Source organism: Trichosurus vulpecula, chromosome 1 (assembly GCF_011100635.1).
Source record: "Trichosurus vulpecula isolate mTriVul1 chromosome 1, mTriVul1.pri, whole genome shotgun sequence".
NCBI lineage: Eukaryota > Metazoa > Chordata > Mammalia > Diprotodontia > Phalangeridae > Trichosurus > Trichosurus vulpecula.
This window is the reverse complement of record NC_050573.1, coordinates 149,520,164-149,534,123: the sequence shown is the minus strand read 5'-3', so window position 1 is coordinate 149,534,123 and position 13,960 is coordinate 149,520,164. Positions and strand designations below refer to the sequence as shown.

At 38.8% G+C, this 13,960-nt stretch overlaps 1 protein-coding gene across 1 annotated transcript in view; it reads left to right on the top strand.

The window, feature by feature from the left end:
- Nucleotides 1-13,960, top strand: part of LAPTM4B (lysosomal protein transmembrane 4 beta) — a 126,887-nt gene that overhangs the window by 26,120 nt on the left and 86,807 nt on the right. Inside the window, exon 2 of the mRNA XM_036766218.1 lies at nt 6,257-6,368. Coding sequence (XP_036622113.1) covers nt 6,257-6,368 — 112 coding nt within the window. The remainder of the gene's footprint in view (nt 1-6,256; nt 6,369-13,960) is intronic.

The following is a 13,960-nucleotide window of genomic DNA, read 5'->3' as shown; positions in this document are numbered from 1 at the left end:
CTCATGCCTTGAATACAATACAACAAAGGCTTATTAAGCACCCAGCATAGGCAAGGCATTGTGTAAGGGTATATATGCAAAGATGAACTATTTTGCCTTCATAACTGCTAGGCAAAAGCATACCTTTGTTTTGGTGAATGGTTCATTGTATAAAATTTAAGTTGTGCAACATTTCATATTTTCTTTGGCTGCCTTTGGTTACTCCCTATTTGCTTTGGGAATATATTCATACTTTGTTATGCATTCATGTTTGCTCACTCATATGTTATACCAGAAGCGAGTGAGACATGCCACAGAGTATAAGTTTTGAATGGAGAAGTTTATTAGCCGGCGGTCATTCGGGGAAAATTCCCAAAGCAAATGACAACGTTTAAAGCGAGAGGGTAGTTTATATAGACAATACAGGATTCAGTGCTTAATTATCTCTTGAAGTTTACATATGTTACTTTGCAGACTCAGCAAGCCTGTGTTATTTCACTTTTTATGACCATGATACGTTAGAGGAACCTCCTGAATAGATTGTAAATACAACATATCAGGTAGCTGACAAAGTGTCAATTGGAATTACAACCCAGGATCTCTGTCTCCAACTTTTGCCATAACTCTTGAAGCTAGGAAGGCTCAAGATACGGTAAAAGTCATATAATTCAAGATAATGTCTAGGGTCAAGGCTTCCATCCTTAATGGCCATGGACAGACCGAGAGATGTTTTAGCTCAGTCTTGTTGATATAAGATAGAGACATCTCTGAGCCCACTCTGCCAGAGGAAGGTCGTTAGGCATTAGACCTTTTACCTGGCAATTAGCTCACATTCCTTAGAAGAGTCTTAGGGGCCCAGGACCCTTGCCGAATGGCAGGAACTCAGTCTGTTTTTTTATATGCACACTGGAGTTTGCAATTAGGGGCTGGGGGCAGGGTTTTTAGCAATAGCTGGCTACTCAGGTATCACACATATATTCATTCATATTTGTGTATAAGGTTGTATTCATTCCTATTTGTTTAGAACTTAAAACCTTCCTACTGGGATGAATTGGGTTGAGTTCTTAAAGGTTTCATTGACTTCTACATTAATGACTTTCTATACTAGTCCTTTGAAATAACAATGGAGAGTCACTGTCTAGCAAGCACTTTGACACAATGACTATAAAATTGTGACTTTTCAAGGTCATATAGTGCAGATGGCTGTACCCAGAAGTTAGGCAGATTGTCTTAGGCACACACACATACCCACACATGCACACACACTCACACGCCACAGACTACGTACATGTTTGGTGGTCCCTTCACTGCAGACTCTTCACTTTCATTGAGTTGGGAGGAGAAGGAGCTTGATTTCCTTGAGTGCCTTGTTTGTTAATGTATAAACCATCTCATACTGTGGGCACTTTGGAGAAATGCCACAACTTTGTGGGGAATAGGAATGACATAAGGAAAGGAACAGAACTGAGAGGAGAAAGGAAAGTAACTCAACCCGGACAACATTTGTTGAACCCTATTATCTTGCTAAGTTTGCAAGGCTCTGTTAGGGATACAAAAGAAAAAATATAGTAATAGAATTTTACTGAGCATTTTTGGTTTTACAAAGAGCTTTCACATTTGTCATCTTAGTTAATCCCTGCAACATCCCTGGAAGGTAAATAGTATGCATGTTATCCCATTTGGGGGAAGCTAGATGTCACAGTAGATAGAGAATTGGGCCTAGAGTCAGGAACACTTGAGTTCAAATCCAGCCTCAGATATTTACTAACTGTGTGACCTTGGGCAAGTCACTTAACCTGTTTCCTCATTTGTAAAATGAGCTAGAGAAGGGAATAGCAAACCACCCCAGTATCTTTTCCAAGAAAGCCTCAAATAGAGTCACAAAGAGTTGGACATGACTGAAACAACTATCCCCATTTTACAGATGAGAGAACTCTAACCTCTCTTATTCTTCTTCCTTTCTCTCTACCTCCCCCACCACTGATAGCCTTTCAAACTTACTAGTACTATTCTCTCCTTCCCCTGGCCCCCAAGTTCTTCAGTTCAGGAACCATGGATGATGATCAAAACAACTGCCATTGTTCCATTCACCATCAGAGGAAATTTCTGGACCAAGTTGCTCCTTCTTGGCCACCACTGCCTATATTTGTTGTTTCACTCTTTAAGACATAAGTTCCTTGAGGGCAGAGATAGTCTTTACTTTTACATTTGTGTCCCTAGCACAGCACAGTGCTTTGTACATTGTAATCTTTTAATACAGGGCTGTCCAAAATGCTGGCCCGGCTGCATGAGGCCCACAGTGTGATTTATGCAGCTGGCCTACAAGCATGGAAATTTACATAAATGCTTTGGTAAACAAAGCTGAGCTCTCACTAAAATGGCAAATCAAAATATATTGTCTATTGTTTCAATAGAAACCTAAGGTTGGACAGCCCTGCTTTAATACATACTTTTTTCTTCCATTCATTCATCCTCAGAGATGTTGTCACTTGCTCAGGGTCATACAGCTGGTAAGTAGGAGAGCCAGGATTATAACAGAATCCCCAGGCTCAGTGTTCTTTCCATTAAAACAGAAGCCCCTAAAGAGCTTGCAGATGAATTAGAAAGACAAAACCATCACAAACAGAATCACAAGATCTCAGATTTGGAATGAATCTCAGAGATAAATTTTATCATCCTCTTCCTCCTCCTTTTCTTCTTCCTTCTCTTTCCTCACCAACAATCGTTACCATAAATTCCTTGAGGGCAGCATCAGTGTCTTATTTCTTTTCATTCTTCAGGCTCTGAAGGCACAGTGCTAAACACATAGATAGCACCCAGTAAATATTCACTAAATTAATAAACCATGAATATTTAGAGAAATACAGTTTTGTTGCATGCAGCTAGATGGCAAAGTAGATAGAACATTGGACCCAGAGTCAGGAAGGTCTGAGTTCAAATTCAACCTCAGGCTCTTTCTGGCTGGGCAAATTGTTTAGCCTCTGTTTGCCTCAATTTCCTCATCTGTCAAATGGGAGAAATAATAATACCTACCTTCCAGGTGAGAATAAAATAAAATAATATTTGTAAAGTGTTTCACTTGAAGTGATATAGAGCAAAACTTCCTGCCAAAATGGCTTCCTGAGTGGAGGCAGGCTGTCCAGCCCCTACATACTTATTCCAGCAAAATCTTGAAAAGTTCACACCAGACTGGACACTGATCAAGAAATTCAGTTAGTGCCACAGGCAATAAGCAAGGACCTGACCAAAGATGGCACATATCTAGCCTTCAAGGTTACTAAAAATTATTTCTGCAGAGGCAGAAATAATAGAGGATTCCCTTGAGGAAGCCCCAGGGTTGTCAGAAAGCTCGAGGGAGTGGGGAGACCTTATCAGCCCCAGAGTGCAGCAGTATGTCTGTCCAGTACTGACTAGTGATACTGGATCACTCAGACCCATACTGTGAGATCTGTAACATTCTGTCATGAGACGTTGGAAAGAACCCTGAAGACCCAGCATTCTGAGCCAGACAGTTTATTACTCACAGACATGCAAGCATGTAGATCCCCAGGCCATTAGTCCCAAAGGCAGTCAGGAGGTGGTGACAAGGGCATGTTGTATAACCAATCAAGAATGAAATACTCTGTTTCTCCACCTCTGTGTCTAATTTTTGTTACTGTGCAGATTCACTGGGACTGAGTGAAAGGAAGACCTCCAGGATAGTCAATTAGAGAATGGCCAGGATTGTGACCCACCCCCTTGCCCTTATCTGTCACAAGGGCATCATGATTGGGATACTTAGCTAATCTTGCATATATAGATTAGAAGAAATTTGCTAAACTAATTATGACCTGGAGAACATTGCATTTCTTGCTTAAATGAGGCTGACTAAACGAGTATTATTCAATACTTTCACTTGCATCTGACTCTTCATGACTCCATTTGGGGTTTTCCTGGCAAAAATACTAGAGTGATTAATCATTTCCTTCTCCAGATCATTTTACAGATGAGGAAACTGAGGCAAACAGTTTAAGTGACTTGCCCAGGGTTACACAGCTAGTAAATGTCTGAGGCTGGATTTGACTTCAGTCCTCCTGATTCCAGGGCCAGCAATCTATGTGCCACCCAGCTGCCCCATAACCGAGTATTGGGTACATAGAAATTTTCCTGTACTTTAGCAGTGGTCAAATATGGAGCCACTTCGGTCAGCTAGGGCCTAGGAATAGGCCAGTCCTTACAGTGGTCAGTAAGAGCAGTTGAGTCAGAGCAGTTAAGTGACTGGCCCAATGGCATGGAGATAGTAAGTCACTGAGCTGGGAGGTAAACCTAAGACTTCTGACCATCTAAATACTAAGGCTGTCTCACAAGGGTTCCTATTAAATCTTTGATCTTCAAGACCATGTAGACCATATGGCATCAAAAGATTGAGGAGATAGTGTGGTACGGTAGAAGGGTCACTGGCTGTGGAGTCAGAGGACTTGTTTTCAAATTCGGCATATATCTCTTTAATACCTATGTGAATCACATAGCTTCCCTTGATATATAGAAAGTGAAGGGTTACACTAGTAGGATTCTGAGGTTCCTTGCAGTATGTAGTACATCTATAACCCTTTGATTAAAGAAGCGAAGGGAAAAACAATCAGGACTCTACCGATTTCCTGTTTACTGCTGAATTGTCTTAAGTATCTAGAGAGAATTCTATTCTATTTAAGAAATTTCAGTGGCTCCCCCTTGCCTCATGGATACAATCGGAATTCGTGTGATTGACATTTAAAACTCTCCACATTCTTCAACCTGTCTTTCAATGCTGAATACATATTCCTCCCCATCATAAATTCAACATTCCAGCCAAGCTGGTAACTTGCTGTTCTGTGCTATACCTTTGCATAGGCTGTGCCCCACACCTGGAATGCCCTTCTTTCTTACTTCTGACTCTGGAATCCTAGCTTCTTTCAAGACTTAGATTAATTCAATTCAGTAAGCATTTATTAAGTACCTACTATGTGCCAGGCACTGTACTAAGTGCTGGGGATAAAAAAAAAGGCAAAAGATAGTCTCTACCCTCAAGTAGCTTACAATCTAATGGAGGAGACAACTTGCAAAGAATATATATACAAAGCAAGCTCCATACAGGAAAAAATAGGAAAAAATTAAAAGAGGGAAAGCACTGGAATTTAAGAAGGGTTAGAGAAGGCTTCTTGTAAGAGGTGGGATTGTAGTTGGGACTTAAAGGAAGTCAGGGAGATCAATTTTAAGCTCCACTTCCTATAAAAGACCTCCTCTGCTTCCCACAGTGCTCTACTCCCTTCCCCCACTTTGTATTTATTTTGTATGTACATTGGTATTTACTCTGTATTTGTTTTGCATTCCTATTTGTATTTACTTATGTGTATAGATGGTGCCTTCTCTCAGTAGACTGTAAGCCCCTTAAGGACAGTCACTGTTTCATTTTTGTTTATGCTTTTCCACCAATTAGCCCTTAGTGCAGTGCAGGGAACCTTGTAGGTACTTATTAATGCTTGTTCTGTAGAATTAAACTGAAGTGATGTCTACTTAATCGACTTTCCTTAGCCCCTAGAACAGAGAAGAACCTGATAAATAAGTTTGATGCAGACACCCTCCCTGGCAGCCATGGGTAGTTTGACTTTTCAAGCTTCATGTCATAATTCCTTCTGTTACTTCCCCCTTCCAGTTGTATCACTTATTTTTGCTGAAAAGTTGATTTATGCCTGATGGTTGTTTCTCAGTTTCTATATTTAATGAGTTAATTCCTGTGATTTATATCCTCTGGGTTGTAACTGGAATAAGAGTTTATGGTAGAAATATTGGGTGGTGGCACAATAGGATGGGCTCAATGCACTGACCCTTGGCCTTAGGGATGGTTCGTCTACTTTTCTATATCCTGGGGAAGAGTAATTGAACTCCTTTCAAGGTTAAGATTGAAGCCAGAAAATGGACCGTTAGGTAGCACTATGGATAGAGGGCTGGACTTGAAATTAGTAAGACCTAAGTTCAGATATCCTAGCTCTGACACTTACTTAGCTATGTAACCCTGGCTGAGTCATTTCACCTCTCAGCCTCAGTTTCCTTATCTGTAAAATGGGGGTGATAATAGCACCTATCTCCAAAGGGTTGTTGTGAGGATCAAATAAGATAATATTTGAAAAGTGCTTTGTAAGCCCTAAAGCCCAATATAAATGCTAGTTATTTTTATTGTGATAACTAACTACTATCAGCTTGTCCTTAGAGTCTTTTTCAGAAACAATGTTTTGCCTTTCCCCCTCTTTTCCCACTGCAGATCATCAATGTGGTGGTACTTCTGATCCTATTGAGCGCCATGGCAGACCCAGATCAGTATCACTTATCCAGTTCTGAACTAGGAGGCGACTTTGAATTCATGGATGATGCCAGTAAGTACCTTTGATAACCATTGTGGTCATTTGCGGTATTTTTTAAAGCACTTCCTAGTGAGTTGAGATGCAGGGTAGATTTTCAGCTGCTAATTAAATATGCTGTGCCTGAACTGAACAGGTTAAAAATATATTTGTTGCTTAATGTTCCATTTAGAAGAAGAATCCTAGTAATTTTGCTCAAGCCTTCACTTATTTTGTGTTTACATGAAGATAACATTTACACTCAGGTTAATTCACTGCCTTCCCTCACCCTTCCCCGATTTGAGTAAGTTTTTTTACTTTCATCTCACCATGAAAATAGAATCAAATAGACAGATAAAACATTTATTACATGCTTACTGTGTACTAGGCACTCTGCTAATTAACAAATATTTCTGTCATAAAGAAATATACAAGATACATCCCTCTGTCAAGAGAGCCCCTTCCCATTTTGATTTCAGGGAACATAATCCCATTATCTTGTAGCCCATTGTGTTTCTATATTTAGTCAGTTCTCTGGAGGACATTTTATTAGCCACTCTCCATTCCAGAAAGCACTGTTAATTATCTCTAGGAAGATGAGACCCAATTTGGTATACAGGAACATAGTTTTGGTTGGTGAGAGATGGGTGGGGAGAAGTGTAATGAAATTTTAAAGGCTACTTCCACAACACCTTACCATTTATACCTTGCTGATGTCCTGGGGTTTTGAAATTATAATGGCTTTCCAGTCATACTGTTGAATGCATAATCCCAAACAAGTAATCCAAATTCATTTCTGCTTGGTTTTGGAATATATTGAGTGGGTTGCCCACTTTTGCTGCATGTTTACATATATTAGCTTTTTTTCTTTAGTGATGCTTTGGCTAATGTTGAGTTAGCTTATACTCTCAGCAGATGTGCTAGACTGACAGGCAAGATAACCAGGATGATGCTGGCTGGTTGGGGCAGTCAGCTCAAGATTAAAATGTTGCTTCAGATAATCCACAAAAATGATTCATCCATGAATCACTATTTTAATTGCATTAAAAACAAGCAAGCCTAGACTTTTATTTCCGTAATAGTGGACTTTGGTTACCATAATCTTAAACTCTTGTCATTTCATAACCTTTACCCAGAAAACAGGAGCACCTTTTAACCTCATCCTTTGGACCTTTTCAGAAGGGAAATCCTTATAAAGTCTAGAGTTGAGGTCTTAAGAAGGTGGGTGGTATTATCATTGTTAACCTTCAACTTGTATATTAGAAGGTACATTTGTGATTTCATCTGCATAGGGAACTCCTGATGTAGGAACTGCTGTCACCAAGGAAGAATACAATGCTAGGGAGTTTGTTTGATACACAAAGGAAGAGTTTAAGTGGCTTCCTCAGGATTACATAGCTAGTTAACCATCAGAAGTGAGATTTGAGCCTATTTTTATTACATCCAAACAATACTCTGCTATCTCTCTTTCTTGTATTTTGCCAAATGCATTTCTATCTCTACTCAGGCATCTGTTACACTCATTTATTTTTTCTGGGAAGGATGGTGAGTCCTGTCATTACCTATAATAATAATGATGACTTTTAAAAATAAAGATCTTTTAAAATCTTACTTTAGCTTTAAAAAGCCTATTATCACCAAAAAAAGATGATGATTAACTCCTCTGCCCTTCATACTTTTAAGGATGCATAAGCTAAAATGATAATGTTGAGAGGTGATATTTTTATTATTGGCATCTACTTAAAGTACTGGGCCTGGAGTCAGGAAGATCTGATCTCTACTCTGGCCTCAGATACTTAACTAGCTGGTCAGTTAATCTCTGCCTCAGTTTCCCCAATTGTAAAAAAGGGGTTAATAATAGCACCTACAACCCAGGGTTGTTATAAGGATCATATGAGATAATATTTGCAAAGCACCTGGCACATAATAGGCATTTAATAAATGCTTATTCCCTTCCCTTTATTAAATGCAATTTGATAAGATGGCAAGTATTTTTTCCCCTTATCTCTTTACATAATTAGATTTAGGGAACTAAGTGTTACAATAGACACAGATGGGACTTTAGCTGAAACTGGCATTCAAATGGAATACTGTGTCCTAATTCTCAGAGATTAACCCTGGTGATGATTGTCTGGCAGTGTAGGCTTTATTTAGCTGACTTCAAAGGCCTGCCAGTACTTGAAACTTTAAGATAGGTATTCTGTTTTGTAATGCCCTGGCTATTAACTCCTGTACATTTGAGGTTTATATCCTCTTTCATGTACACTGAAGGGCTGAATGTAGGGCTTGTGGCCCCCTTTGAGAATGACCAAATGGAAAATATTTATCAATTTTGAATGACCCCCTTTTTACTTCCTTTCTTTACCTCTGAAGTTTTTCTAATCATTTGACTTGGCCTACAGGAATTCTTCAGGTCAAGTCTTCAGGAATTGAAGCAATCAGCTATCATGGCTGCCATGTCATATTAACCCCAGTTGTGAATAAAATTCCAAATTATTTAAAATAATAACTGACATTTAAGTAGTGATTTAAGGGCTATAAAGGGCTTTTGTATATGATATCTCACCAGAGCCTTGGGTTTAGAGTATGATTAGAATGCTGCAAACTGAGTTTTAGGACCATGGGGTTTAATGTGACCATTTAAAGATGGTTCAGTTGGGAGGATAGTAACAGTTATCAGAAGACTAGAAGTTGTTTTTTTGTTGGATTCATTTTGTGAGTGTGAATGTTTACATGGGTAAACATAGTTACTCATAATAACCACCAAATAAACATTGGTAGATGAATCTATGATCTTGTTGAAATTGGTAATTACATAAAAGAAAGGCAAAACCAGAAATGAGAGAAATGTCTATTGATTAGGGAATTGTTGAATGAATTGTGGTAAAGAAGCTCTGCAAGAAATGATGAATGTGAAAAATTCAGGGAAGCATGAGAAAACTTATATGAACTGATGCAAAGCTAAGTACTTGGAATCAGGAAGACAATTCAACAACAAAGGATGACAATGTAAGTGAAAAGAACAGCAACAAAAATTACGAGGGTAGAAGAGGGATGAGAATGCTCCATCTTTACAGAGCTGGGAGACCATGGAGGAAGAACACAGTGAATGCTGATGGACTTGACTGATATTCCAATTATTTTGCTGAATTGACTTTTTTCCTTCTATCTTTTAAAAAAATTTATATAAGCGATTAAGATATGGCTATTGTGAAGGTTGTAGGAGTATATTAGGAAAAGAAGGTGATATGCAAACAAAAAATGTCAATAAAAGTTGAAAAAAGACATATTAAAAGAATAATATTTATAATATATAATAACAACTTTATTACATATTATATATAACAAAATAATATTTTATAATAATATTATAATAATTCTAAGGTAACTCTGAACTCCAAGTGAAGAAGAATTGTGATTTATACAGAGTAGATTTGCTAGGCATGCTTCAGACCTTTTTTGGTTCAAATTACAAAAGCAGTGATCAAAGTAGATGTGGTACATCTGGATTTAATTAAAGGATTTGATATGTGACCTCATGGAGTTTTAGTTGGGTAATTAATTCCTATTGGTTTGGCTATGAGCTCTAGATCATAGACTGAATGCTAACCAAAGGAATCTAAACAATAGCTAGGAAGCCAGATAGTAAATATGATGAGGTTGCTGTGTTTAGAGGGCACAATGTTTGACCCATCATGATCATAGGGGGAAGATTACCAAAGGAAGCTAAATTCTCATATGACATGTTCTCGCTGTCATAGGTAGGTGGTTACCTCTTACTTGTTAAATATCTTGACCTTCACCTGGTTTCAGATTTATTTAGCTGCCTGGCCCTGAGCAAATCACTTAACCTTCTCTCAGCCTGAGTTTTGTCATCTGAAAAATGGGGATAATGGTAGCACCGCCTCCTAGGTCTGTTAAGAGGGTCAAGTGAAATAACACATGTAAAGTACTTTGCAAACCTTAAAGCGGTATATCTAAATGCTAGCTATTATTATTAGAATAAAAACAATAATTGCTATTTCTCACATTTGGAAATGGCCTCATTCCTGATGGTGATATCTACTCACAAGTATGATTGTGAGTATGGCAGAAAAGACCGAAGATGCAGTCAACCATGATGTCTTCCCTAGGTGTAAAGCATTGCTTTCCTGGGCTCCTTCCATCTTTGGAAAGTCTATGATGTATAAGGACAAAACCAAAAAAAACTGATTTAGGGTAGAGGGATGAGACTGGAGGCAGACAGACCAGTTAGTAAGGTATTGTTGTATCCTAGGAGTGAAGTGATAAGAATCAGGATGAAGACAGTGTCAATGAGAATTCCCCAGTTGCCAATATCCTCTTTTTAAGGGCCAAAGGAGACCTGAGATTTCATTGGAGGGAAATTCCCTCTACCTTCTACCTTTGCAGACCAGCACCCAGTTGGCAATTTATAGCCTGAGCTCTGAGAAGTGAAATGACTTAAGGGTCATGTAACCAATATGGTCAGACTTGAGCCCAGGTCAATTCTTTGCTACTTTGAAGTAGCAAAGAATCATAGCCCTCAGATCACTTGGGGGATGTGCAAAGTTGGTGGTACAACAGAGCCTTCTAGATACTTACCTTCTCCCATCTGGGAATGGAGAGTCCTCAGTAGCAACCTTACATTATGGAGGCAGGATGTGGGAATCTAACGAACAAGCTGATGTAACTTGAAGCTAAGCAGAGTGGCTGTCTTCTGGTCATAGAAAGCTGAAGGGCATGGTCTCTTTCCACGCAACATCGGTGAAATTGTAACTAGAAGACTACATTTCCAAGCAAATGCAATGACAGACACATACCGAAAAGGTGGAAGGCATCCAGAAAAGAGAAATTAAAATGACATATGAGTTCAGATGGTAGAAACTTTGAAGTTTAGACTCAGGTAAAGAAAGTATGGATGACCAGCTGGCTACTTTGTCAGCTTTGAGTTTTCATGGCAGGAGGAAGGATACCTTGGAAGAAAGAAAATGGAGAGTTTGGAGAAGTTGCTGACTTCGAACGAAAGGCACTCAAGTTCTCTTGGTCTGTAGCAAGTGATTAATATATTTTGATGATAGATTGACCGTCAAGAACCTATATGCCTTTTGTGGGCTGCGGTGTGATTTTAAGAGGTGCATTTGAAACTGGTACTGCAGGATGAAGTAAGGAATTGAATTTAGGGAACAGTCAGACTATCAACTTGCTCTGGAGTAGGACTGGAAGAATTGCTATACAGAGGGAAAATTAAAAGTGAAATAAAAAGAATTTCTTAGCCCAGGACTTCTGTGGCTCTAGGTTTAAAAAAAAAAAAAGAGGTTTGAAGACGAGGGAAATGTTTTAGCCAAGGTTTTCAGACTTCTTGTCTTTACTGAGAAGAATAATGCTGCCAGCATTATTAGTTACAATTTAGTACTCTTTATTCATCTTCCTTGAGCATGACTGAAAATTTAATTGCTTGGAAATAGTATCTATGTTATCTCGGAGGAGTTTATATCTTGTCTAAATAAATTAGGAGCGAAATACATTTTATTTTCTGTTTGTAATAACAGTAGTTAGCATTAAAATAGCACCGTATGAATATTATCTCTTTTCTTTCTCGCAGCAACCTTTGACGTAGGTGCTATTATTATCCACATATTAGAGATGAGGAAACTGAAGCAGACAGAGGTTAAGTGACTTACCTAGGGTCCCACAGTCAACGTCTAAGGCAGAATTTGAACTCAGGTCTCACTGACTCCAAGTCTAGCATTGATCTTGTCTGCTATTTATCTTTATCCAGGGCTATTTGTGATTATTTGATCAATTTGAATCCTGTACTTATTTTCTTCCTGAAAAAACATCTGCTTTGTATGGTACAGGGAGGTAGATAAGAACAGTGGACAGTACACTGACCCTGGAGCTGGAGAACCTGCTTCAAATCCTGTTTCTGATACTCATTGTCTGTGTGACACTTAACCCTCCTGGACCTCAGGCTCTTCATCAGTGAAATGAGAAGGTTGGATAACGTGGCCTCACAGATCCCTCTGGCTCTGTGACCAACTGGGCAACTGGGTGATGCAGCAGCTAGAGCATTGGGCCTGGAATCAGGAAGATTCATCCTTGTGAGTTCAAATCCAGCCTCAAACACTTACTAGCTGTGTGGCCTTGGGCAAGTCACTTAACCCTGTTTGCCTCAGTTTCCTCATCTGTAAAATGAACCGGAGAAGGAAATGGCAAACTGCTCCAGTATCTTTGCCAAGAAAATGCCAAATGGAGACATGAAGAATCAGATAGACTGAACAACAAAAAACCAACTAAGATCAAAGTTCAATCTGGTCAGAACAGTGATTGCAATCATGTTAACTAAGCAAGATGCTGGAAATGTACTCAATTCAAATGAACATTTCATACCTAACTGTGAATGTCAAAGATAAGACACTTCATTGTTTTGCAAATCTCCTTCTAAAGCCCGAGTCCTCTATCTCTTAGAATTAATTTGGCATTTGTGACAAAATGTAGGTTTTCTTCAGGAACAACCAGTATGCGACACAAATGCAGTCCTTTGAGCTTAAGACATGGATTCCTAGTAATGCTGGTGTCCCTTCGAACATCTTCATGGTATTTTCTGTTTGTGCATTTCCACTTCTCTAAGGAAGTGTTCAGAGTGTTTCGGTACTGTCGATTTATTCTATTGTAGTTCACCTAAGCGATACCCATATGCTATAGCAGAGGTTCATAGCCTGGGGTCCATGGATAAATATCAGGAGACCATGTAACTTGTCTAACATTATACAACAGCTTATTGGTAAAGGAAAAATGTTTTTAGAATGATTTTCATTTACAGGGACTTTAATTTACATCATCTTATTGTTTCGGTTGGGCAGCAGGGTGGGAACGTGAATGGAGGACCAGGCATGGAGTCAGAAAGACCTAAGTTCAAATCTGCCCTCAGATATTTATCAGTTGTGTGACCCTGGACAAGTCATTTAACCTTGTTGGCCTCAGTTTTCTCATCTGTCAATTGATCTGGAGAAGGAAAAAGTAAACCGCTACGGTATCTTTGCCAGGAAAACCCCCAAACAGGGTCACAAAGAAACGGACACAACTGAAATGATTCAACAACAATTTTCTCATATATTATAGGTAATAGTAGAAGTGACTTGTCCAATACGTAAATAGCAAATCTAGGATTAAATGCCCAGTTTTTAAAAATTTCAATATTGTACTTGAATACTTTCACCATATTGTATATATTCATACATGCCTTTCAACATAAAGTAAGCCATCTTTTGTAGTAGTAGTAATCTGAAGCCACTTTGACATAGCTCAAGGAGAAACAAAGCATTTAGTTTTCAACATTCACTTCCATAGTATTTTGAGTTGTAAATTTTCTCCCCCTCCTTCTCCTCCTCCCTCCCCAAGACAGCGTGCCATCTGATATATCCTCTACATATACATTCATATTAAATATATTTTCACATTAGTCGTGGTATGAAGAAGAACTGGAACCAATGAGAAAAACCATGAGAAAGACAAAACAAAAAAGAGAGAGAGCGCGCGCAAATAGTATGCTTCGATCTACATTTAGACTCCATAGTTCTTTTTCCGGATGTGGACAGCATTTTCCATCATGAATCTTTTGGAATTAT